The sequence below is a fragment of the Myxine glutinosa genome, chromosome 5 (assembly GCF_964187855.1).
Source record: "Myxine glutinosa chromosome 5, kmMyxGlut1.1, whole genome shotgun sequence".
Taxonomy (NCBI): domain Eukaryota; kingdom Metazoa; phylum Chordata; class Myxini; order Myxiniformes; family Myxinidae; genus Myxine; species Myxine glutinosa.
This window is the reverse complement of record NC_136265.1, coordinates 115,241,361-115,269,013: the sequence shown is the minus strand read 5'-3', so window position 1 is coordinate 115,269,013 and position 27,653 is coordinate 115,241,361. Positions and strand designations below refer to the sequence as shown.

The 27,653-nt window shown below is 47.4% G+C and overlaps 1 protein-coding gene across 4 annotated transcripts in view; it reads right to left on the bottom strand.

Annotated features, from left to right (window-relative positions):
• LOC137427215 (uncharacterized) overlaps positions 1–27,653 on the bottom strand; it is an 87,199-nt gene that overhangs the window by 38,144 nt on the left and 21,402 nt on the right. For 3 of the 4 annotated variants that reach the window (XR_013623538.1, XM_078778568.1, XM_078778570.1), the window contains exons 2-10: positions 23,959–24,085; positions 16,867–17,963; positions 6,095–8,852; positions 5,854–5,972; positions 5,424–5,556; positions 5,167–5,306; positions 4,773–4,899; positions 4,626–4,661; positions 4,227–4,336 (exon numbers count right to left, since the gene is read on the bottom strand). Coding sequence is in view for 3 of the 4 variants with exons in the window: in XM_078778568.1 (XP_078634694.1) it covers positions 4,227–4,336; positions 4,626–4,661; positions 4,773–4,899; positions 5,167–5,306; positions 5,424–5,556; positions 5,854–5,972; positions 6,095–8,852; positions 16,867–17,963; positions 23,959–24,085 (4,647 nt within the window). In the remaining variant the exon portion in view is untranslated. The remainder of the gene's footprint in view (positions 1–4,226; positions 4,337–4,625; positions 4,662–4,772; positions 4,900–5,166; positions 5,307–5,423; positions 5,557–5,853; positions 5,973–6,094; positions 8,853–16,866; positions 17,964–23,958; positions 24,086–27,653) is intronic. The other variant, XM_078778569.1, reaches the window with a different exon arrangement.

Sequence of the window (27,653 nt, the reverse complement as noted above, 5' to 3'; positions counted from 1 at the left end):
TCTCTTTTCAGGATCGTCACCGAACCCCGGATTGCCTCCAGTTGTAGTTCATTTGTGGTAATATTCCCTGGGATGGTTTTTAGAATATCTGTGAGGTTCTTCTTCATCATTCATGTTGCTCCAATTATCACTGGTACAATTTCGATGCTCTTCAGCTTCCAAGATTTCTTGATCTGATTTTCAAGGTCCTGGTATTTTGTCATTTTCTTGATTTCTGTGTTGTTTAGGCCAAAATCTCTGGGTACTGATATCTCAATCATCAATGTTGTCTTTTCCTTTTTGTCCCTGAGTACAATGTCCGGACGCAACGCTTTGTTTTCTATGTTCACGCTCGATGGAATCATCAGGCCGTACGTGAGCATGATGTCCTCATTTTCAATGATTGCCCTTGGTTTGTGTTTCCATGAGTTTTCTGGTTCTGGGATGTTTACATTTTTGCAGATTTGACAATGAATCACTTTGCATACTTTGTTGTGCTCTTGTGTGTAAAGTTGTTCCGATAATAGTTTTTTGTATCCCGAGATCACGTGACTAATACTTCCTATTTCTGTCTTGCAGAAACTACACTTGTCCGTCTGGCTCAGTCCCGCCATCTTTTCAAATCCATTGGTGTAGTGTCCTTGATCTTGGACATTTATTACGATTCGTTCTCCGTCCCAGTTGAGCTGAACTCTTCTTAACTATTCCAATGAGCCTTCTTTGTCTATCCTCACTCTGTCCATTTCTTTTTTGTATTCTCCTGCTCTTTTGTCATTCTCCCAGTTGTTGGTATATATTTATTGATATTTCTTTGTATATATTTCTTTTGTCATTTTTGCAATTATTGGGCCTGTATTTGTTGTTGTTTCATTTTCCTGTGCGGCATCTTCTATTCACACCTGTTTTTGGAAATATTATTTGCAAGGTGAGTTGGGGATACCTTTTCAGGTTTGTTGTGTTCATGTTTGTTTACAAATTGCATCCGATAGTCTGTTGACCATTTCACATATTCAGCAAGTCCTACACTCGTCGCTCTGTGCACCTGGTTGACACAGCGTGCGCTTTCCGGAGGGGTGGAGCCAAGCCGGCAACATATATATATATACACATCGATCATTGATCGTGAACCGGAAAATATAATAAATTACTGATATTTAGCAACTCGAAAGGTTCTTTATCAACTACTTATTTTCTCGTTCTTCTGCTCACCTGTCTGCAAGGTGTATAAATCGAAGTCCCGAATGCGAATCACAGGTGAGCCCGTGCTGAGGTAATTCGCGATTGGGAACGATTCAGAACCTGTGAGTAAATAAATACCCCAACAGTTTTCCGGACGACAGACTGCCGGTAGGGGACATGTATTGCAGCACAATACCCAGAATGCTTGTTATTCCGCATCTATATTGAAACACTGGTATTGTGAGCTGGTTTATGGCTTTGATTTTGTTTCTTGGGGAGAGGTATGTTTTCAGGATCAGCTTCGTTCTTCATAGGTATTCTTTCAATTATTATGTGAGAAGGCGAACATCGTGAGTGCTCTTAGTTAGCGTGGTTATGCCGGTTGGTCTTTTTTGAAAGCGGGAAGTAGTAAGAACAGCATCATGTCCGGTGAACAACAACAGGACACGGATCAAGAATACATGACACGAGTGACCATTCCGTATGTGCTTGGGCTGTCTGAGAAAGTGAGAAGATTCTTCTCCAAGTTCGGCATTGTTACGTCATATAAACCACACGGAATTCTGCGTAGCGAGTTGGTTCATGTTGAGGACAAGATCCAGAAGGACAGGAAACGCGACTCGGTGAATGGCGTCAGATGTGGAGATCTCCATCCTGCACTGAAACCTACAGAGGAGAAACTCGGAAAACTCTTAAGGCCCGTATTAACTAACATCAACAGACCAATTCACCCATTCACCAACGGTTGAGGTCACGTGGATATTTTCAAGCTTCTTCTTCACTTCAACATCTGCCGTGAAACTAGTCGAGCGGATTCTCACCGAAATGGCGGCTCTGCCTACTTGCACGTCCAGCTTTTGCATTTATAAACTTTTACTGATTTAGTTCAACCGGATGAATCGTAACCTGCAACGATTTAAATAAGAAACCCTTTTGGATTTCACGATCTTGGTGTTCAAGTGAATAGAAAAGGTAGAATATTTTTCCTGAGCACAATGTTTTATCCCAGGAAGCAGGGTGACGTCACGGTGACGTCACGGTGACGTGTGGAGAGGAACCTGAGTTTTGCAATGGAACACAAGTACACAGGAAGTTTAAAAGAGTACAAAAGCATCCGTTTGTTCCGATAATGAGGTGTGGTAATTGATGATGAAGTGTGGTAATTGATGATGAGGTGTGGTAATTGATGATGAGGTGTGGTAGTTGATGATGTGTGGTAATTGATGATGAAGTGCGGTAATTGATGATGAGGTGTGGTAATTGATGATGAGGTGTGGTAATTGATGATGAGGTGTGGTAATTGATGATGAGGTGTGGTAATTGATGATGAAGTGTGGTAATTGATGATGAGGTGTGGTAATTGATGATGAGGTGTGGTAATTGATGATGAGGTGTGGTAATTGATGATGAGGTGTGGCAATTGATGATGACGTGCGGTAATTGATGATGAGGTGCGGTATTTGATGATGAGGTGTGGTAATTGATGATGAGGTGTGGTAATTGATGATGAGGTGTGGTAATTGATGAGGAGGTGTGGTAATTGATGATGAGGTGTGGCAATTGATGATGAGGTGTGGCAATTGATGAAGTGTGGTAATTGATGATGAAGTGTGGTAATTGATGATGAAGTGTGGTAATTGATGATGAGGTGTGGTAATTGATGATGTGTGGTAATTGATGATGAGGTGTGGTAATTGATGATGAAGTGTGGTAATTGATGATGATGTGTGGTAATTGATGCTGAAGTGCGGTAATTGATGATGAGGTGTGGTAATTGATGATGAGGTGTGGTAATTGATGATGAGGTGTGGTAATTGATGATGAGGTGTGATAATTGATGATGAAGTGCGGTAATTGATGATGAGGTGTGGTAATTGATGATGAGGTGTGGTAATTGATGATGATGTGTGGTAATTGATGATGAGGTGTGGTAATTGATGATGATGTGTGGTAATTGATGCTGAAGTGCGGTAATTGATGATGAGGTGTGGTAATTGATGATGAGGTGTGGTAATTGATGATGAAGTGCGGTAATTGATGATGAGGTGTGGTAATTGATGATGAAGTGTGGTAATTGATGATGTGTGGTAATTGATGATGAGGTGTGGTAATTGATGATGAAGTGTGGTAATTGATGATGTGTGGTCATTGATGATGAGGTGTGGTAATTGATGATGAAGTGTGGTAATTGATGATGATGTGTGGTAATTGATGCTGAAGTGCAGTAATTGATGATGAGGTGTGGTAATTGATGATGAGGTGTGGTAATTGATGATGAGGTGTGGTAATTGATGATGAGGTGTGGTAATTGATGATGAAGTGCGGTAATTGATGATGAGGTGTGGTAATTGATGATGAGGTGTGGTAATTGATGAGGTGTGGTAATTGATGAGGTGTGGTAATTGATGATGAGGTGTGGTAATTGATGATGAGGTGTGGTAATTGATGATGAGGTGTGGCAATTGATGAGGTGCGGTAATTGATGATGAGGTGCGGTATTTGATGATGAGGTGTGGTAATTGATGAGGTGTGGTAATTGATGATGAGGTGTGGTAATTGATGATGTGTGGTAATTGACGATGAGGTGTGGTAATTGATGATGTGTGGTAATTGATGATGTGTGGTAATTGATGATGAGGTGTGTTAATTGATGATGAGGTGTGGCAATTGATGATGAGGTGTGGCAATTGATGAAGTGTGGTAATTGATGATGAAGTGTGGTAATTGATGATGAGGTGTGGTAATTGATGATGTGTGGTAATTGATGAGGTGTGGTAATTGATGATGAAGTGTGGTAATTGATGATGAGGTGTGGTAATTGATGATGAAGTGTGGTAATTGATGATGAGGTGTGGTAATTGATGATGAGGTGTGGTAATTGATGATGAGGTGTGGTAATTGATGATGAGGTGCGGTAATTGATGATGAGGTGTGGTAATTGATGATGAGCTGTGGTAATTGATGATGTGTGGTAATTGATGATGTGTGGTAATTGATGATGAGGTGTGGTAATTGATGATGAGGTGTGGTAATTGATGATGAGGTGTGTAATTTTCAATTTCACTCACACTCCTCCATAGACACGAGCTGAAAGAACGGACATCCCATTAAGGTGGCTCCTCTCAGAGAAGACCTCGAAGTTGGTGCCAGAAAAGTCCACGTGATCATAAACCACCATCTGGTAACACGTCGGACACCATGAACCTCGAGTTATGGGGGAATTTCAAAATCTGTTCAACATCCAGTGCCATAAACTGAAACCTCAAATGGTATTTACAATAATCCCACCCAGATTTCTTATAAGATCGGATGGACATGTGACAAGATTTTCATCGGATCTCAAGATCATCGGTTTTTGGTCCTACGGAGGGTGTGGTATACCTGAGGGAGTCGGTTACACACCGTTGTTGTGAAAGCTCGTGCTAATATGGTGTGTTTTTGGTGTGACAGTTGGAATCAAACCTTACCTTGAAGTCATTGGGGTGTTCCACCTTCAATCCACCCTGCGCCGGAATAGACAGAGTACGACAGGTTGATTAACAGGTGCACGGTGATACACAAAAAGAAGAAAGAACCCGATGGAGTGAACATCAGTGAAAGGTGCAACACCGTACCATGACCATGGGTCTCAGAGAAGCGACCGAGCAGTGATCGGCCCCCCAGGTCTCTCTCGTGGGGTAAAACCCAGGTTCGAGCACCAGGGGACAGCCTTCAAAGTGTGGTCGTGGATAGAGCAACCACCTGCGGCAGGTTATACGAACCCTTGAGATTCAAGCATTTGGTGCAAGATAAATATAAAAAAAGGTACACAAAAAGACCACCCTATTTGATTTGACATCAACGCAGTTAGACGGCCAATTATACCACATACCTGTATTTTAGGATTCTGTACAGTAAAGATCTCCAGGTAATGGGCTTATCCAAATATTCTGGTTGTCATGACAACCAAAGACAATGGTTGTCATTTCTGCACTTTAACCCTGACAACGTCTATAAGGTAGTTCTTACGTTCCCGTGTAGACGGTGATGGAGGCTGGGCCAGGTGAATAGGTGGAAGTCCGCAGCATTGACTCCTCCTGCTCATAACGTGTGAATCGCCCACGACTATGCTCCTCTGGAAACAGTAAGATAGCCGGCAAGCTGTGGTTCTGCGGGAGACGACGAGTCCAGGTGGAAGGGTTCGGGTTTGTGATGACGTCACTAACCTATAAAGAATGTGACCTGATAATAACAGAGAAATGAGAAGTCGAGGTAATGTGTGATACCTGAATGGTGAGACTCAGAGAGCCGACGGTGGCATCCGGAATTCCCGAGCCCCATAGCTGGGCCAACTCTGCAATACCCTCCTCCAAGGCCGCCATTTGCCCCAGGTAGTTGGGCTTTTCGTATACGATCCAGCTGAGAAGGGAGAAAACCCCTTCAAACCATTCGGTGTACCTGACGACACTGTTTGATGTCAGCCACTCCTCTGTCAATCCACTTTGGGAATGTTCGGTTGGTTACCAAACATGGAATACTTAAGTTGTTAAGGAAAGGTTAAAGGTCATTGGCTCCATTTTTTGAGAGTAGTGAATAAAGACGTATTGTTAACCTGTCCATCTCAGTTCTCAGTGTAACAGAGATAGCAGAGGAGAATGATTCGGAACATTAAAGGATTGAAAAGGTGTAAGTTATTGGACTTGTACTTGTACATACCAGCCTCGTACAACCTGCAGACAGGCATCCCCACGGATTTTCCATTGGCTACAGTCTGGCTCATCACCCCAAAAATCAAACCTGCGCCCGTCTCTGCCTGGACCCTCGAACAGAACTATCTGGAGCACACGCCATTCACAACAAGTCAACGAACCATCGCACATCTACCTGTTGACGAAACACTTACAAGCATGATGACAATACAGTATGTACAAAATAGACCAAAGAGGTCGGAAGTTACCTTTCCGGGACGTGGTCCCACCAGGCTGTAAGAATCCTCATGACGTGCACATTTGCAGAGCTGAGATGGAACATTCACCTCACAGGTACCTTGATCCATCATTTGGTGCTCTTGTAAATATCCATCCACAGGATGATCCTCACAGGTACCTTGATCCATCATTTGGTGCTCTTGTAAATATCCATCCACGGGATGATCCTCACAGGTACCTTGATCCATCCCTCGGTGCTCTTGTAGACATCCTTCCATGGGATGATCGTCAAATACCTGTGATTCACCATTATCATGTTCCTTGAACAATCCGACATTTTTGGAAGCCGAGCTCTGCGGGGATATCGAGCTGTACTTGAATTCTCTAGGAGGTCGTTCAGTCAGCTTCGCCCGAGTAACAATAATCGAGGGTCTGGTCCTCGAATAGGAACCTGATTTACCACATTGGGTGCTTGACGTTTGTGAGCCATTCCCGTTTTTAGGAGTCACATTTACCTTTGGTTGGAATGCTGCCTTAGCGTCCTTCTCCAAGAGCGTCTCGAGAAATGAATCTTCTCGAATTGGGTAAAGGAACTGGTCTCTAGGCCACACAGGGTTGCGCCTGGGCCCGACCTTGGCTCCTTTCCGGTAGGGTATCGGGTTTTCTGTGTCATCAATGTTATTCAAAACATCGAGGAGCTTTGCCATTTCTTCCGGGTTATCCGGAATCATCTCGCTCTCCGATTGTGTGTCTATCTGCCCAAACCTTGAAACGATGGATGGACCGATTTTATTATCCACATTGTCAGGTTTCATCAACATTTTATCCATGTTTGTTTGTAAATCCTCTGGTTTTGGAAATCCCGTTATGGATGAACTGGCTGATGTTGATACAGGAAGATTGCATTGCCTTTCCTTTTCCTGTGATCTAGAAATTTTGGGTTGTACGATCGAAGTGACCATCGTACCATCCTCGGTCTTTGAAGAGCTCTCCGCATGGTGAACAGGAGCACCTCCAGATGTTTCCGCATGGTGAACAGGAGCACCTCCAGATGTTTCCACATGGTGAACAGGAGCACCTCCAGATGTTTCCGCAGGGTGAACAGGAGCACCTCCAGATGTTTTCGCATGGTGAACAGGAGCACCTCCAGATGTTTCCGCATGGTGAACATGAGCACCTCCAGATGTTTCCACATGGTGAACAGGAGCACCTCCAGATGTTTCCACATGGTGAACAGGAGCACCTCCAGATGTTTCCACATGGTGAACAGGAGCACCTCCAGATGTTTCCACATGGTGAACAGGAGCACCTCCAGATGTTTCCACATGGTGAACAGGAGCACCTCCAGATGTTTCCGCATGGTGAACATGAGCACCTCCAGATGTTTCCACATGGTGAACAGGAGCACCTCCAGATGTTTCCGCATGGTGAACAGGAGCACCTTCAGATGTTTCCGCATGGTGAACAGGAGCACCTCCAGATGTTTCCGCATGGTGAACAGGAGCACCTCCAGTTGTTTCCGCATGGTGAACAGGAGCACCTCCAGATGTTTCCGCATGGTGAACAGGAGCACCTCCAGATGTTTCCGCATGGTGAACAGGAGCACCTCCAGATGTTTCCGCACGGTGAACAGGAGCACCTCCATATATTTCCATTGACGAGAATCTTTCCTGGTGTCCCTTTCCCGATGCCGGTTCATTGGGAACGACACTGACTGAAGGAGACGTATCATTTCTGGTTTGTTTGTCTGGCCCTTCAGATCGAGCAGACGCCTGTAAACCAGAATAGGACTTCGACTGAGACGCTCTACCTTCTCGCCCTTTTCCTGGGACAGGAAGAACATCTTGTTCTGCCTCGGATTCTCTGCTGAAATCGTTTTCTGGTTTGGTACCGTTTATCTTTGTGCCTCCATTGAACTTCCGGGTAATGAGTGTTGAAGAGCATTTCAAATGATCTATTTCACCATTGCCTTCAGTGAGAACCTTCATCTTTTTCGGTGAAGGTGACGAGGAACCTGCCCAATCCACGCTTTCACCGACAGGTGCTGCATCGGAGGCTTTCTGGGTGTCAACGTGTTGTTCTAGGGTTCTAGGTGCGTGCCGAACACCTGGTGTAGTCCCATCCCTCGGTGCGAGCTGCGTTAAATGCTTGAAAACATTGAAACCTTCTTCTGTACAGTCGCATTCCGACGGTGTCGCGATTGTTGATTTAAAATCAAGATTGTCTTCATGAGGCCCTGAAGGCTCAACTCCCTGGTGCTGTTTCGCACCTGCGTGAGTGTGTACGGGTGTGGAATTTCCTCGGGCGGTGTCAGGACAAGCCCCACGTCGTGCGGCCTCTTCTTTTTCCTCTTCTACTTTTGTGTGTCGTACACGGCCGCAGGTAGCATCATTCGCCGGAGATGCAGGTGCGGTCTCTTCCTGGGGCGACGACGCGTCGACTCCTACCCCGATCGAAGCTTCGTCTTCCTCTCTCACCTCCACCTGCTCCTTCAACGTGGAGTCGTCGTCCACACCTTGCACCTTTGTTTTGGACTTGAATGATCGGGACACATTCTTGTTTCGACTCAGAACTGGAGCCGCTTCTCTTCTGTTTCCGCTTTGCGAAGCAATTTCTTTTCCAGTGAAGTTTTCTGTGCTCGACTTTCTCGAGGCCTGTTCAAAGCTTTTTATCAGCTCAGACACCGTCATTTTGTTACCTTTATCCTGATTCCGACGTCGTTCACGAGGAAAGGTGTCCGATTTGCTCATTTCGTCCTCAGAATGTTTTCTCGATTTCCTTTCCGATCTGACAACAACAAAGGAAACAAACGTGATCATCAAGTTCCCAAATTCACGTCTTTCATTTCTTCCTTAATAGTTCATTCGCCCAAAATAAGACAACTTTGCCGTTTATCCAGCATAACTTCACCTTTGTCAAAAGCTAAAGTAACATTTCACCATAAAATACTGTTTAAGTCTTAGGTAAGGCACAAACAAATGTCGTCGTTGTCGCAACAAGCCTTGGTTACCTCCGACACCACCGAAGGTAGCTTTTTGTTTCCAACCCTCGCTGTCTGTTTGGCTGTGAGGGCGATATCTCAAAAAGTTGGGACGAGTTATGACGAAACTTGGTGGATGAGTTAATCAGGTGACAAGAACAAGCCAATGGGATTTTGGATCAGATCCAGTTCCAGATCTGGCCTATCAATGGATACAACATGTAAACTGTTGAGCCTGGTGGAGGTATGCGCTCTGCCAGTGGATTTTGGTTTGAGGCCGGATCTGGATCTGGACCATCAGTGGATACAACATGTAAACTGTTGAGCCTGGTGGAGGTATGCGCTCTACCAGTGGATTTTGGTTTGAGGCCGGATCTGGATCTGGACCATCAGTGGATACAACATGTAAACTGTTGAGCCCGGTGGAGGTATGCGCTCTACCAGTGGATTTTGGTTTGAGGCCGGATCTGGATCTCGACCATCAATGGATACAACATGTAAACTGTTGAGCCTGGTGGAGGTATGCACTCTACGAGTTGGATTTTGGTTTGGGTCCAGACCCAGACCCAGATCCAACCTATCAGTGGATACAACATGTAAACTGTTGAGCCTGGTGGAGGTATGCACTCTACGAGTTGGATTTTGGTTTGGGTCCAGACCCAGACCCAGATCCAGATCCAACCTATCAGTGGATACAACATGTAAACTGTTGAGCCTGGTGGAGGTATGCACTCTACGAGTTGGATTTTGGTTTGGGTCCAGACCCAGACCCAGATCCAACCTATCAGTGGATACAACATGTAAACTGTTGAACCTTATGCGCTCTACCAGTTCTAGTTTTTCCGGTTATTAAACTCATTTGGAGAGAAATTGTACCTCCAAACATTAAATGGTAATTGTAATGTCAATAAAGAGACAGGACAGCCGGATTAACGTCCATTCCAATGCACAACATGCTCAACGGTGCAGCATCCGGTGCCTGCAGCACCAGCACAGTGGTTTTACAGTCGGATGTCATTGTAATGGTAAATGAGGCCACGGCGAAACACACTACATCAAAACTAGTTACCCTGGTGTTGACTTAACGATTAAGGTGGCTTCCTCAAGATCTTATGGTCTTGAGTTTGAGCCCCTGTCAAGCCGTTGAATCACATCAGGTGGGTTGACTCAGCCCGTCATCCTTCCGAGGTCGGGAAAACAAGTACCAGCTTACTGGGAACAGGGGCACTGCATCAGCGGCACAGCCACCCCTCCAGAAAATGATGCAACCAGCTGCATATTAAATAATAATCAGTAGGCCGATGAGTACATGCCACATTTACACGATGCTGCAAGGAGTGTGAGAGCTCACAGGTTGTTTCGCTAAAGGCCATAGTGATGGCCAGGTGAACCTGCCACTGAAGGCCATACCTGGTGATCCCTGGTGATCCCTGGTGATTTTACCACCTCAATGGTGTGAAGGTCATTGCAGTTATACCGACATGTATTTAAAATGTAAATATGTGCTGTATGACGTTTCCCAGAAATCACTCGGGAACATAAAATAATTAATTTTAATTTGTATTATTTTTGTGTTGAAAATATGGTCAACCAATCATTACACGACTAGTGAATTATTTAATTAATTATCTAACCAATCATATTACCTGTTATTAGTCCCCTACTACGGTGTACACCGGAGGGGACTATAGGTTTGCACTCCGTCCCTCCGTCCCTCCGTCCGTCAGTCCGTCAGTCCGTCAGTCCGTCAGTCCGTCACGCAAAGAACAGTTTTCCGCACTTTTTTTCTAAACGCTTAATGCTAATGATTTCAAACTTGGCACATGGTTTCCTCATGATAAGTTACAGGTCAAGTTCGAACTTCATGACGTTTCGATCATTTTTAACAATGTTATGGCACTTTGAACTTTGGGAATTCTGATAATCCTTAATTCAGTGCCATTTTAAGTTTTAATTTCCTTTAAAAACCATTTTCTCTGCAATAATTGGACCGATTGAGATAAAATTTTCACCATATGATGGATTCGGTCTGTAGAATATTTTAATGGTAATTATGACGTCACAGGTCACGTGATTCGGTCGCCATATTGTTTTTCGTGAAAACACGAAAACCCCTTTTTCTCTGCAACGGCTGAACAGATCGAGGCCAAACTTTGCAGGCAGAATCGCATACCCATGACGAACAAAAAGTCAGCGAGCATGACGTCATGCGTCACATGGTTTCAGAGTTATGACGTTTTTAAGCATGAACCTTTAAAACCGAGCTCCTCCCTCATTTTTGATCCAATCGAGGGGAAACTTCACAGATCTGTTCAGCACTAAAATGTCCTTTTGGAATTTGCGATAGGGCACGTGGTTTGGCAGATATCGTTAATTAAACGAATTTTTTTTTTTAATGGATATCTCTTGAAGCTAGTACCTCAGACCGTGAGTTGGTAATAATTTATATAATTCACACAGTGCAATACATGCAGGCTGCTCCACGGAGCGACCTTGCGGGCTTATCAACGAGGCGAGGCGTGACACACGTGTCTCAGCATACCTCAGATCAAGTTTGAAAACCGACCAACCGTGCATAAAACCAACCGTGCATAAATTTGCATATTCGATCATTTTTGACAAAGTTATGGCACTTTGAACTTTGGTAGGGGACATGTATTGCAGCCGCAATACTCAGAATTCTTGTTACTAGTAGTAAATATAATATTAATGTTTGTTAATGTTCCGTAGTGAATTCTGGGACACCCTTTATAAAAGTTCATCCTACGTATGCATGCTCTTTGCATTATGTCGTTGTACCTGTACGAGTCGTACACGGACGCAAAGCGGGAGCCATTTGGACATGTCAAGTTTTGGCTCCAACGAGCTAATTTTATTATGTTAATGCTGATGAACAAATTCCAATATATAATGAGATTAACCAGGTAGGGAGGGGGGAATTGTTCGTATTTCACTTTTATATATTGCTGTGGTTTTTAGATTGGCACGTTGAAGTCATTAAAGGTTAAAGGGTTGCCCCCCATAGTTAGTCACACTAGCACCATAAAGGCCCATTTGTAGTATAGTTATGTCTTAGTATGTGTAAGAATAGGCCATTTCCCCTCTTAGTGCCTGCGTTTTGTAAAGACATGAGAATAGGTCCTCCATTCATTTTGTGTCCCACCTCCAATTCTACCTCTATGGGCGTAATTGATCCCGCGCCCCATTCGGCTGACCACTAGTCGAGTAACACGAGGTAGGCCTGAGAAGGAGGAGCGCGGGGTCGGGGTGAGCGGCGTTGAGATTGGGAGCGGCGGAGGCGATGGTGGTAAGAGCCACCAGCCAATCAGGGCTCTAGCGGCATGGTGTGAGAGGGCGTGGTGAGGCGCGTCTGGTGAGTTCGAGAAGGTTCGCGGGGTGTGCCTATATAACGCACTGCACAAAGCCCTCACCAGGACTTGAAGGAGAAGGACTTGACTTGCACCAGTGGTGCGATAGGAATCGCAGAGGAGAGAGAGAGATAGAGGACTTACCAGCAGGACGAGGACTTGAATGGCGGTGGCGAAAAGGATTCGGACTCGCAAGATAAGCGCGTTGTTTTAAGAACTTGCGGAGGATACACGCGTTGTTGGAGGACTTGCGCAGAGAGAGAGAAGAAGAGGCGTTTAACTGTACAAAGTACACGGGCGCAGCCAGACGCGCCGGTAATGCATATTGCGCTTTTCACCCACGCGAGTAAGCGCGGCCATAGCCGCAAGTAGATAACCGCCAGCCGCGTCAAAGTCCGCTCCCTACCAATTCGCCCCATGATAACCCGCTCCGTTCAGATGACACGCGGCGATCTCCTGCCTTCTCCTCCTTCCATCTACATGGGACGGGCCGGGGATCGGAGAGAGAGCTGCACGGAAGCCATCCCTGGACGCGCTGGTGAACATCGTCCTGCCATCTGCAGTCCCCGTGTGAGTGTGTGTGTGAGACAGGCCCGTGTCCTTGGGTATTAAGTAAGACTGTGTTTAAGGATTTGCTCTGTGTCTCTGCTCTTGAATCATTGTGTATAGTGTAAATAAACCTGTTCTTCCTTCCAATTCGATCGTCTTTGTGATTTCGCCATTGACTAAGCGTGGTACGAATAAGAACCGCTTGAATCGGGGTCTAGTAATTAATAATAGCGTGAGTCACGTGTACGCAACCGCTCGGCGTATCAACACACGTGGTTCGTGCGAGGCTTGTCTCCTCGATTAAGGGCAGCGCGAGTATTTAGGTAATAGCGAATTTGGTCCTGATACCCTATTTCGTGCTGTCCGGAAGGAACGTCATAGGCCTCGGGTCGCGCCTGGTCAGTCAAAGACAAGGGGACTAATCCCCCCTTGGTAAGGGGAGAAGGCCGGCGGCAAACCCGCAACAATATATATATATATATATATATATATATATATATATATATATATATATATATTCTCCACCTGTCTGTCTGTCCATTCAGGGCGGAGCTTCAAAATAAAATCGGCGCCATTTTGTTTGCTACATGTACGTCGACAGGTGGAGAATATATATATATATATATATATATATATATATATATATATATTCTCCACCTGTCTGTCTGTCTGTCCTTTCAGGGCGGAGCTTCAAAATAAAATCGGCGCCATTTTTTTCGCTACATATACGTCCCAGCCTTCAAAGAGCTCTTCTTTAAGGCTCACACATTCTGCATCTCTCGTGGCTTTATCGTAAATTTACTTCAATATCTGATTTCATTCTCCAGTCGCTAAGATGGTTTAAGACTCAAATGCAGCAAATGGGGAGAAAATTGATGTTTGAAAAGGAAACAGCATTTTAATAGCCGTTTTGAATGCATCTGGTCGGGCACAATGCTTTTTGACACTATCATCTTTTTACTCATTGGTCATTGCTGCGTTCTTTCAAGTTTTGTGAAATGTTGATTGAGCTGGAGAACATGATGTGATGATCGACCGGAAGGAAATGTGAGTGGTTAGCTGATATGTAAATCCTATTCAAATTTCAAGTCAATCGGACGAGAATTGAGGATTTTGGAAATTTGAAAAAAAGTGGTTGATCTTTGGCCTATGTTTATCTCAAAATTAGTTGGTGGTTGAATTCAGTTCGCTGATATGAAAATCCTATTGAAATTTTAAGTCAATCGGATGAAAATTGAGGATTTTAGAAATTTGAAATTGTTGTTGACCTTTTTTTTTGTTTTTTGTATACTGAATCGAGGCTCGTGAAAGAGCTAACATTTATTTCACAAACAAATCAACCAGACAAACAAAATATACAAAAAGAGGGAGCGGAAGACAAGATGGGGAGAGAAGGGGGAAGGGAGAAGGGAGAAGGGATTCATTCCGGTCGCCCGGTCGGCCCGGAGGTGGGGGTGCGGGGCCTGTCACGGAACGTCAAAACAAACGGCCTGCCGGGGCCGCCCAAAAGTCGGGCGTGAGGGGCGCGTCCACTAATGGAACGCCTCTCGCTTCCCAGATCGAGGGCCACGTGGTCAGGAGAACCTCGTCCCTTCTGGTTGCCTTGCCGTCCCACCGTGAGCGCCGGTCAGGGTGTACTTCAAGCTAAGCTTAAGTGTCGAGTGTTAAGTTCCTCCTTGCCCTCGCAAGGGAAAGGCTAGGGTCAAGCTCTTCCAAATTTCCAAACACTAGAAATCGGACGTCTCAAATTAATTAACTAATTTGTTAATACATCTCAGTCGCCCGCGACCTCTCTAGCGCGGGCGTCGAACCAGTTCATTTCCGGGCGACCGGGCCGAGTATCGGCCCGGCCGTGGCCGTAGCCGTTGATTCCGCCGTAGCACGCTAACGCGTAGGCTCGCGCGTCCCCGGTCCGCCGGGGCTCCGCGGGTGTCCTACCGTGCCCGGCACTGCTGATCTCTCAAACTTCCGGGAGTAGGTGCCGGTGCCCGGGGACGGAGTTCGCTGTCTAAACATGGTAGCGCTAGGCCAGTGGGACCGCCGGGACCCACGTGCACTCACAAGTTGTTCTGCGCGTGGGCGGCAGTATCAGACCGGGGCGCCCAAACGCTCCCCGGCTAAAGTTCATCCTGATGCGCCCACATTGTGCGGACAAACCCCACCTAGTCGAGGGCCACGTGGTCAGGAGAACCTCGTCCCTTCTGGTCACACTGTGCCTATCGGCCGGCCTCGAAGACCGAAATTGTGTCGGTTACCGATCCTTCGGGTTCGGAACTATGCCACCCTTTGGCCTATGTTGACCTTTTGGTCGATGCTGATCTCAAAAATAGTTGGTGGTTGAATTCAGTTCGCTGATGTGAAAATACCATTTAAATTTCAAGTCAATCGGATGAAAATTGAGGATTTTAGAAATTTGAAAAAAGTGGTTGACCTTTGGCCTATGTTGACCTTTTGACCTTTTGACCTCAAAAATATATAGGAATTTGTGGGACCACGAACTCTACCATTTGGTGGTTTCGTGAATATCGGTTAAAAACTAACCTGTAGGCAAGTATAAGTGTGCGGACAGACAAACAGACAAACACACAAACACACAAACACACACAAACCGGAGTGATCAACATACTTGTTAAAAAAAATTTTTTTGCCAAGTAACAAAGAAACAAATCCTCCATCAACCTCAACTCCACCATCCACAAACCTTTTACAACTACAATCCGCTTTCAGCAATGGACTCCACTCACTCACCATCCCCCCACCACTCCACTGACTCACCATCCGCCCACCACTCCACTCACTCACCCACCCTCCACCACCACCGCCTCCAACCACGCACTCACCCTCCACCACCACCACCTCCTCCACCCACTCACCCACCTTCCACCACCACCATCTCCAGTCCTCCACTCACTCACTCACACTCCACCACCACCTCTTCCACCCACTCACTCACCCTCCACCACCACCTCCTCCACCCATTCAACTACCTCCACCCACTCACTCACTCACCACCACCACCTCCTCCACTCACTCACCATTCACCACTACCTCCTCCACCCACTCACTTACTCACCCTCCACCCACTCACTTACTCACCCTCCACCCACTCACTCGCCCTCCACCCACTCACTCACCCTCTCCCCACTCCTCCTCCACTCACTCAGCCTCCCCTGCTCCTTCACTCACTCACCCTCCACCACCGGGGACGGATTTCCTCCATTTACACTCACCCTCCCCCCACTCACCCCCCTCCCCCACCCTTCTTTCACTCACTCAATCTCCCCCCATCCTTCCTCCACTTACTCGCCTTCCCCCCACTCCTCAACTCACTCACCCTCCCTCCATCCTCCCCCCCCCCCCCATCCTCTCAAATCACTCACCCTCCACCACCATCCCTTCTACTCATCCCCACTCCCCCCATCCTTCCTCCACTCACTCACCCTCCCCCCATCCATCCTCCACTCACCCTCCTCCCACCCCCAATCAACCTTAAAACACCACCCACTTCCAACAATGACCTAAGTAATTTCCCATCTCCCACCGCCTTCCAAAGACACAAACACACACACACACACACACACACACACACACACACACACACACACACACACACACACACACACACACACACACACACACACACACACACACACACACACACACACACACACACACACACACACAGACACACACACACACACACACACACACACACACACAGACACACACACACACACACACACACACACACACACACACACACACAGACACACACACACAGACACACACACACACACACACACACACACACACACACACACACACATACACACCTCAATGCCAATCCTCCACGCACTATCATTAAACTCCATGCTTAGTAAATGTGTAAGCATGTAAAACACACCTGTAGTTGCTGAAGCTCCGCTTGGTCCTTCCTCCAGCATTGCCACTGTCCGATTGCAGTTTGAACGTGTCCTCCTCACACCTCCACGGTTCGTCAGATTGTCCTTTGTCCACGTGTCCAAGTTTCGCCGTGGATTTTGAACTTGACTCAACAAGAGTATGATCCACTGACTCACAAAACACATCGTGATCACTCTCGATGAAGGTGTAATCTGAAACGCCATCTTGTTCCAACACCTGGCCTCCTGAATTCCCAACGGAGCACCATTGGTCCACTCCCAAACCTTTGGCGCTGTCCAGAGATCGCCCAACTCTGATGGAATGGTCCTCCAGCTCCGAAGTGACCTTAGCAAAGCTTAACGACCTGGACACACTTCCATTGGGGTTCACAGAATCGCTCAGAGATCGCTGGTTACCACCTCGGTCGCTCAGAGATTGCTGGTTACCACTTCGGTCGCTCAGAGATGGCTGGTTACCACTTCGGTCGCTCAGAGATTGCTGGTTACCACTTCGGTCGCTCAGAGATGGCTGGTTACCACCTCGGTCGCTCAGAGATTGCTGGTTACCACTTCGGTCGCTCAGAGATGGCTGGTTACCACCTCGGTCGCTCAGAGATTGCTGGTTACCACTTCGGTCGCTCAGAGATGGCTGGTTACCACCTCGGTCGCTCAGATATCGCTGATTAACACTTCGGTCGCTCAGATATCGCTGATTAACACTTCGGTCGCTCAGAGATCGCTGGTTACCACTTCGGTCGCTCAGAGTTCGCTGGTTACCACCTCGGTCGCTCAGAGATTGCTGGTTACCACTTCGGTCGCTCAGAGATTGCTGGTTACCACCTCGGTCGCTCAGAGATCGCTGATTACCACTTCGGTCGCTCAGAGATCGCTGGTTACCACTTCGGTCGCTCAGAGATTGCTGGTTACCACCTCGGTCGCTCAGAGATTGCTGGTTACCACTTCGGTCGCTCAGAGATGGCTGGTTACCACCTCGCTCCAAAAAGTTGCGAAGTCTCTTTACCACACTGCGGTTCGGTGCAACACCTCTCCGATCTGGGCAAGTCCCAGCATCGTCCGCCTCTGCCGTGTCCTGCCGCACCTGGGGAATAAAACCGGCCATGACTCCAGAGTCGTGCACCCCGGGGCTTCGTGCCACGGTGGGCGCGCCCTGCCATGCACGGAGTGGCGATGTGAAGTGGCACACCCACCCCTTCTACACCACTCCCCCTGTCTCCCCAACGAGCACAGGAAGTCAGAGACCCTGATACAAATCATGAGCTCAACACACATCAACAGTGCGCTTGGTCACATGGCGTGCAGTGTTCACACCTAAGCGGCATTGGTGTTGCCTCGACCTGCCTCCGCTGTGTGCATGAGATGACTTTGTGTCTCTGGCTAACTTCGGTATACAAGCGCCTGGGATTTTAAACTACTCGTACTGTGACCCACCTGACAGGTACAGCTTAGGTTCTGTGATGCGCAAACCTGCCAAATTGAGACGAGGCTTGAGAGAGTACCACGTATGTCACACTCACACCTTATTGCAAAACCCCTAAAATGGATTTCAAACTCGTCCTTTAAATTGCTTTTAAATTGTTCAAAACATTATCGTCGTATGTTCGAACTGCTGATAGAAGCCCAGGTGTTACCCCGTGCTAGTTCTCCTAGGCATGGATTACCTGGTAGAACCCCAGGTGGAGCCCCTGATTACAACTCCTGGTGGAACCGTGAAACCCTGGACATGGATCCCCTGGTGGAACCCATGGGCATGGACCCCTGCTTGGACCCCTGGGAATGAAGCTTCGTGTGGAACCCCTGAGCTTGGATCTCCTGGAAGAATCCCTGGTGGAAAGACTGGGGAACCCCTGAGCATGGATCCCCTCGGCATGGGTCCTCTGGTGGCACCCCTAAGCATGGATCCCCTGGTGGCACCCCTGGGCATGGATCCCCTAGGCATGGATCCCCTGGTGGCACCCCTGAGCATGGATCCCCTCGGCATGGATCCCCTAAGCATGGATCCCCTGGTGGCACCCCTGAGCATGGATCCCCTCGGCATGGATCCCCTGGTGGCACCCCTGAGCATGGATCCCCTAGGCATGGATCCCCTCGGCATGGATCCCCTGGTGGCACCCCTGGGCATGGATCCCCTAAGCATGGATCACCTGGTGGCACCCCTGAGCATGGATCCCCTAGGCATGGATCTCCTGGTAGAAGCCCTGAGCATGGATCCCCTGGTGGCACCCCTGGGCATGGATCCCCTGGTGGCACCCCTGGGCATGGATCCCCTGGTGGCACCCCTCGGCATGGATCCCCTGGTGGCACCCCTGGGCATGGATCCCCTGGTGGCACCCCTGGGCATGGATCCCCTGGTGGCACCCCTGGGCATGGATCCCCTGGTGGCACCCCTCGGCATGGATCCCCTGGTGGCACCCCTGAGCATGGATCCCCTGGTGGCACCCCTCGGCATGGATCCCCTGGTGGCACCCCTGGGCATGGATCCCCTGGTGGCACCCCTCGGCATGGATCCCCTGGTGGCACCCCTGGGCATGGATCCCCTGGTGGCACCCCTCGGCATGGATCCCCTGGTGGCACCCCTGGGCATGGATCCCCTGGTGGCACCCCTGAGCATGGATCCCCTGGTGGCACCCCTGAGCATGGATCCCCTGGTGGCACCCCTGGGCATGGATCCCCTAGGCATGGATCTCCTGGTAGAACCCCTGAGCATGGATCCCCTAGGCATGGATCCCCTGGCAGAACAAACAAGATGCAGGTTCAGGTTAATAATGACAATTACAGGTCAATTACGCGCAGCGTTTATACCACTGGGTCGAGTCCCCATCGAGCGTCGTCGCGCTGGTAATTTCAAACTTCATAAGTGAAGAACTTAATCTTCATCCAACAAATTCTGTTTGTAAAAAGACTAGTTAAGTTGCTCGTCTGGCTCGTGACTTCGATGGACACTGCACGTGCTGGAAAAGGGGAGTTAAGGGGTCTCGATAACAACCGTAGATACCCCCTGACCCACACCATTACCCGTTCACACCCTCCTTCACCGGTAGAAAGGGTCATGGTCATCTTGCTCATGGTCACCTGATCATGACCATGAGCAAGATTATCCTTCAATCGTCTCTTTATTTTCGGTTCGGTTGGTCCAAAGCATGATGGTCCTGATTGGGGGGATTCGCTCTTGGTTAGGGTTAGGGTTTGGGTTTGGGTTTGTGTTTGGGTTTGTGTTAGGGTTAGGGTTTGGGTTTGGGTTTGTGTTAGGGTTAGGGTTAGGGTTTGGGTTTGGGTTTGGGTTAGGGTTAGGGTTAGGGTTAGGGTTTGGGTTTGTGTTAGGGTTAGGGTTTGGGCTTGTGTTAGGGTTAGGGTTAGGGTTTGGGCTTGTGTTAGGGTTTGGGTTTGTGTTAGGGTTAGGGTTAGGGTTTGGGTTTGTGTTAGGGTTTGGGTTTGGGTTTGTGTTAGGGTTTGGCTTTGGGTTAGGGTTTGGGTTTGGGTTGCTTTCTAAATATGAAGTCTCAGTATTTGATCACAAATTTGAGTTTATCTTCTACCTTGATATGTACCTTTGTTCATTAATGAATACCCTTTTGTTGTTCGTGTAATTTCTCCTGAAACTCGATGATCTTTATTTATTGGACAAAACATCATCAGCCATTGATGGGGCAGCACATGTGCAGAACCTTAGAGATGAGTTGACAACCATTCTGGGATGTCTGTATTCTTCGCCCAGATTCGGCTACTGGTGATGTCATTATGGGGGTCCTGGATCATGGGGGGCAGATTACGAAGAATTTAGAATTCAGCAGAAGTGTAAGCCGACAAAGGCCTACCCCATTAAAATATAAGGGTTAGGGCGAACGCGAATAGCTTGGATCTTTGACGTTCGCAAGTGATTACGAGCAGGTGGGACAACCGGCTTAACATTTCCTCCAATGCGGTACAATGCCTGGGCTGGGAGGCACCAGCTCGGCAGTTTGTGTAGTGAGAGGCAACGAAGTGTGCAGGACGTCAATGATTGGTAGGGAAGTAAGAAGGCCATTGTGATTTGTTGTTCCAAGATGGTGAGTATGGAGTAGGATATGTGCGGATGGGATATGTGAATGGGAAGAGGGGTATGTGAATGGGATAGGGTATGTGAATGGGAAGAGGGGTATGTGAATGGGATAGGGTATGTGAATGGGAAGAGGGATATGTGAATGGGATAGGGTATGTGAATGGGATAGGGTATGTGAATGGGAAGAGGGATATGTGAATGGGATAGGGTATGTGAATGGGATAGGGTATGTGAATGGTATAGGGTATGTGAATGGGATAGGGTATGTGAATGGGATAGGGTATGTGAATGGGAAGAGGGGTATGTGAATGGGATAGGGTATGTGAATGGGAAGAGGGGTATGTGAATGGGATAGGGTATGTGAATGGGAAGAAGGGTATGTGAATGGGAAGAGGGGTATGTGAATGGGAAGAAGGGTATGTGAATGGGATAGGGTATGTGAATGGGATAGGGTATGTGAATGGGAAGAGGGGTATGTGAATGGGATAGGGTATGTGAATGGGAAGAGGGGTATGTGAATGGGATAGGGTATGTGAATGGGAAGAGGGGTATGTGAATGGGATAGGGTATGTGAATAGGAATAGGGGTATGTGAATGGGATAGGGTATGTGAATGGGAAGAGGGGTATGTGAATGGGAAGAGGGGTATGTGAATGGGATAGGGTATGTGAATGGGATAGGATATGTGAATGGGAAGAGGGTATGTGAATGGGATAGGGTATGTGAATGGGAAGAGGGGTATGTGAATGGGATAGGGTATGTGAATAGGAATAGGGATATGTGAATGGGATAGGGTATGTGAATGGGAAGAGGGGTATGTGAATGGGAAGAGGGGTATGTGAATGGGATAGGATATGTGAATGGGATAGGATATGTGAATGGGAAGAAGGTATGTGAATGGGGAAGAGGGTTTGTGAATGGGAAGAGGGGTATGTGAATGGGAAGAGGGTATGTGAATGGTATAGGGTATGTGAATGGGATAGGGTATGTGAATGGGAAGAAGGGTATGTGAATGGGGAAGAGGGTATGTGAATGGGAAGAGGGGTATGTGAATGGGATAGGGTATGTGAATGGGAAGAGGGGTATGTGAATGGCATAGGGTATGTGAATGCGAAGAGTGGTATGTGAATGGGATAGGGTATGTGAATGGGAAAAGGGGTATGTGAATGGGATAGGGTATGGGAAGAGGGGTATGTGAATGGGAAGAGGGCTATTTGAATGGGAAGAGGGGTTATGTGAATGGGAAGAGGGTCTGTGAATGGGAAGAGGGGTATGTGAATGGGAAGAGGGCTATGTGAATGGGAAGAGGGATATGTGAATGGGAAGAGGGTATGTGAATGGGAAGAGGGTATGTGAATGGGAAGAGGGTATGTGCATGCGGCAGAGGGTATGTGAATGGGAAGAGGGGTATGTGAATGGGATAGGGTATGTGAATGGGAAGATGGCTATGTGAATGGGAAGAGGGGTATGTAAATGGGAAGAGGGTATGTGAATGGGAAGAGGGGTATGTGAATGGGAAGAGGGGTATGTGAATGGGAAGAGAGTATGTGAATGGGAAGAGGGTATGTGAATGGGGAAGAGGGTATGTGAATGGGAAGAGCGGTTTGTGAATGGGAAGAGGTTATGTGAATGGGAAGAGGTTATGTGAATGGGAAGAGGGTTTGTGAATGGGAAGAGGTTATGTGAATGGGAAGAGGGTATGTGAATGGGGAAGAGGGTATGTGAATGGGAAGAGGGGTTTGTGAATGGGAAGAGGTTATGTGAATGGGAAGAGGTTATGTGAATGGGAAGAGGGTATGTGAATAGGGAAGAGGGTATGTGAATGGGAAGAAGGGTTTGTGAATGGGAAGAGGGCTATGTGAATGGGAAGAGGGCTATGTGAATGGGAAGAGGGTATGTGAATGGGAAGAGGCTATGTGAATGGGGAAGAGGGTATGTGAATGGGAAGAGGGGTTTGTGAATGGGAAGAGGGCTATGTGAATGGGAAGAGGGTTTGTGAATGGGAAGAGGGTATGTGAATGGGAAGAGGGTATGTGAATGCGGAAGAGGGTATGTGAATGGGAAGAGGGGTATGTGAATGGGATAGGGTATGTGAATGGGAAGAGGAGTATGTGAATGGGATAGGGTATGTGAATGCGAAGAGTGGTATGTGAATGGGATAGGGTATGTGAATGGGAAAAGGGGCATGTGAATGGGATAGGGTATGGGAAGAGGTGTATGTGAATGGGAAGATGGCTATGTGAATGGGAAGAGGGGTATGTAAATGGGAAGAGGGTATGTGAATGGGAAGAGGGGTATGTGAATGGGAAGAGGGCTATGTGAATGGGAAGAGGGGTATGTGAATGGGAAGAGAGTATGTGAATGGGAAGAGGGTATGTGAATGGGGAAGAGGGTATGTGAATGGGAAGAGCGGTTTGTGAATGGGAAGAAGTTATGTGAATGGGAAGAGGTTATGTGAATGGGAAGAGGGTATGTGAATGGGAAGAGGTTATGTGAATGGGAAGAGGGTATGTGAATGGGGAAGAGGGTATGTGAATGGGAAGAGGGGTTTGTGAATGGGAAGAGGTTATGTGAATGGGAAGAGGTTATGTGAATGGGAAGAGGGTATGTGAATGGGGAAGAGGGTATGTGAATGGGAAGAAGGGTTTGTGAATGGGAAGAGGGCTATGTGAATGGGAAGAGGGCTATGTGAATGGGAAGAGGGTATGTGAATGGGAAGAGGCTATGTGAATGGGGAAGAGGGTATGTGAATGGGAAGAGGGGTTTGTGAATGGGAAGAGGGCTATGTGAATGGGAAGAGGGCTATGTGAATGGGAAGAGGGTATGTGAATGGGAAGAGGCTATGTGAATGAGGTAGGGTATGTGAATGGGACTGGAGTAGTACGCTGTACCTCAGGAGATGGAGTTGTGTGGGACCATTGTGGATAGGGTATTTGGGACCTGACTGCGGAGTCGTGCATTGGACCTCAGTGAATAGAGTAGTTTATAAATACTTGTTGGATACAGCAAGATACTGGAGCTCAGGGGTGGATGCTTACCTCCCGCTTACTCTTTTTCCGTGACAGGTGAGCCCACTGCCCAGGTTTCTCATGCTTCTTATCCTTCACGCTCACGCCTCGTTCTTCTTCAGCTCCAGCTTCACCAGATTCCACAGCTGAGGAAGGGCTGTTCATAAATAAAGTATCCGTTTACTCAGTAGAACAGGACGATATATACACAGGTCATGACCATTAAAATGAAAACAAATAAACCATTCCAAGACAACAGCACGTGACCTCGGTGGAACCACTGGGCTCATACAAGAGACCAACTTAGTAATTAATTAATTAATCCTCTCTTCCTGTGAGTCATGTCCAAGTTAGTTTATGGTCCACAATTCAAGGAATCGAGTAGTGACGAGCCAATTCGATTTTGGTTCAGATCCCAATGCAGATCCGGCCTATCAGTGGGATACAAATCGTAAACTGTTGGGCCTGGTGGAGGTGTGCGCCCTACCGAGTGCCGTTCTAGGTTAATCAATGAATCGAATGTGAAATGAAGTGCATAACCAAGATGGAGGATTCATTCCGTTTTCCTTACCGATGTTTCAGGCCATGTTTGCATTCATTCTTCCAATAATGAAGAAGATCATTATGATTCATCTGGAAAACGAATTCTCCACTAGGAAGTCCAAGGAATTTCCAGCCTTGGAGAGTGAAGTCGGAATAATTTGGTTCGTAAGAATTGAGAGTCGCATCTTCCAAGTTGAGTCAGGCCTTGGTAGACTCTCGGTCGACATGGTCCGCATTGCATGCCAATGTTGTGGTTGCCTCAATACCCCAGAGACTCACTTCCGCTTCCGGTTCCTTGGGCGAGGTTGTGTCCTTCTGTTGCTCCTCCATGTTCATCAAAGCGAAGTTTTCTCCCGATCGTTTTTGTCGAATTTGTACTGTTTATTTTGCTGTGTATGTGTTTACTGTGTGTTTCTAGTTCCATCTTGTCTTGTAATTCGTAAAAAAATTCTATGCATTATTCGGATTGTGTGTGTGTCACGTGCTTGGGGCTGGTTCCCTCAAGGCCTTCCCAGTCGCCTCGTCGGTCTTTTGTTTATTCACACTCGTTCTTTCGCTGTATGGGCTTTTTTTCACCTCCTACTTCCCAGAAACGCTTACCCTTTGTTTAATGTCTTAAATCCCCCAACAAAATCATAATAATCTCCTTCTCTCCTCGAGGCTCCCCTCCCCCACCCACGACCACGTGTTGTCTCGCCCCTCCTTTGCTCTTTCCTTCATATTTTCCTTCTTCAAGCAACCATCAATCATCTGGACTGGTCTCCCATCTCTACTGTCTCTGACAAGTCTGAGCGACTCTGCAGACAAGTTCTGAACAAGTGTGTGTCCAACCTCAGGAGAGCCAGGAAGCACTATCTCTCCACTCTCAAGACTGAACTCTCAAACCTGTCTCCTTCCTCCAAATCCTGGTGGCGTCTGGTCAAATCTGTGTCTGGTGTTTGTTCCCCCTCCATCCCTTCCCTTACCTCAAACGGCTACACAGCTGACACTGCATGTGACAAAGCCGAATGCCTCAACTCTGTGTTTGTCTCAAAATCTTGTGTCCCAAACCTGTCCCTCTCTGCACCCACCTTACCCAGTCAAACCCAGCTGCTCCTGGACTCTGTGTCCTTCTCTCCTGACAAGGTGGAGAAGTTTTTCTCAAACCTCGACTCTGATTCTGCAACTGGACCAGACAGCATCAGCCCACGGGTCCTAAAATCCTGCTCTGCCGCTCTATCTCACCCTCTCTCTGTTCTTTTCACCCTCTCTTTTGCTCAATGTCATCTGCCAGCATCTTGGAAATCAGCAAACATTACCGCTTTACACAAAAAAGGTGCAAAAACAGATCCTTGCAACTACAGACCAATCAGCCTGCTCCCTATCATTAGCAAAGTCATGGAATCCATTATTGCTTCGGATATCAAATCCTTCCTCTTCTCCAATGGCTTGATCTCTGATCATCAATTTGGATTCAGACCAGGTCATTCTACTCTGGACATGCTGCTTCTGCTGTCTCAACAATGGATGGAGGTCCTCAATGCCAAACAGGAAATCAGAGCTGTCTCCCTTGACATATCACGTGCCTTCGATACGGTCTGGCACCCCGCCCTACTCACCAAACTCTCCTCTTATGGTATCCATGGTAACCTCCACAAATAGCTCATGGACTTCCTCTCTGGTCACAGTCAACATGTGGTCCTGAATGGAATTGTCTCATCTCCCCGTCCTGTTCAGGATGGAGTTCCTAAGGGCAGTGTTCTGGGCCCTGTGCTATTTCTGGTCTTCATCAATGATCTCTCCAACTCTCTGGAAAATCCTCTCTATCTCTTTGCTGATGACTCCACTATCTGCCCCTCCACATCTTAACGTTCAGATCGGCAGGTAGCAGCCTGTTCACTCGCTGCAGACCTTACCTGGACAATATCACAAACAAGTCAAACAAGTGGAACATGCCTTTCAATCCTGACAAATCCACATTCTCACTATGTCTCTCGGAAAAGATCGACTGGACAACCCTCCCATCTACTTTCTCAACAATCCTCTTGAAGAAGTTCTGTCACTCAAGCTTTTGGGTCTCCCTATCTGCCATGATCTTTCCTGGGAAAACCACATTTCCAAGCTGGCCTCCAAAGCCAGTCATCGACTGGGCATCCTCCCTCACACGAAGTCCTTCCTTGGCACACCTGAGCTCCTCACCACAAACAAAGCTTTCATCTTCATACTTATGAAAGCTCATCGTCACGCTGTTGAATCCAAAGCTTTCAGAATCATTGGAATCTCCCGCGATGAAGCTAACTCCAAGGGCCTTTCACTCACCCACTGCAGGCAGGTTGGTGGTCTTTCTGTCTTCTACCGACTCCTCTCCGGCCTTGCTCCCCCAGCTCTGTCTGTGCTCTGTCCCCCAAATATTCCTACAGGTCGCACAAGATCTGTCAGCAACCCTCTTCTGGTGAAACTGCCAAAATCAAGACTTTCTGCTCACCTTCACTCTTTCATTCCTCTTTTCTCCCGCCCCTGGAACAAACTCCCCCACTGTCTTCAATTCCACTCCTCCCTCCAGGTCTTCAAAACAGCTGTTCACCACCATCTCTTATCTTCCCCCATCCAAAACCTTGATCTTTCTACCCCAATTAAAACTCCCCAAATCCACCTCTTTCAAATTCCAACTTCTTTATTGAAAGTCCTAGTAGCGTCCATTTGTGTTATACCATGTTTACAGATACAGTAAGTTTTTATGTAAATACAGCAGAATCTACTCGTATAAAATTGGAGGCGGAAGAGACATGTGTTAGCGTTGCCTAGCAACCACTTCGATTGTAAACTCCATTGTCTTGGGTCACGTGACCTGCCGTGAGCAAAGCGATTCTCTACCGGCCGACTTTTATTTGTGGATACTTTTGTTTATGGAGTTTCCAACTGTTTTGTGATTTTTCCTGGGATATTGGCTTCGAGTTCCATCAGGATTTGACCTTTCAGCTTTCGACCACACCTATAAGGTAGTAAACATGAAAAAGCTGAATGCCTCAACTCTGTGTTTGCCTCTAAATCTTGTGTCCCAAACCCATCCCTCTCTGTACCCACCATACCCAGTCGTACCCAGCTGCTCCAGGACTCCGTGTCCTTTCCTCCTGACAAGGTGGAAAAGTTTCTGTCAACCCTCGACTCTGATTCTGCAACTGGACCCAACGGCATCAGCCCAC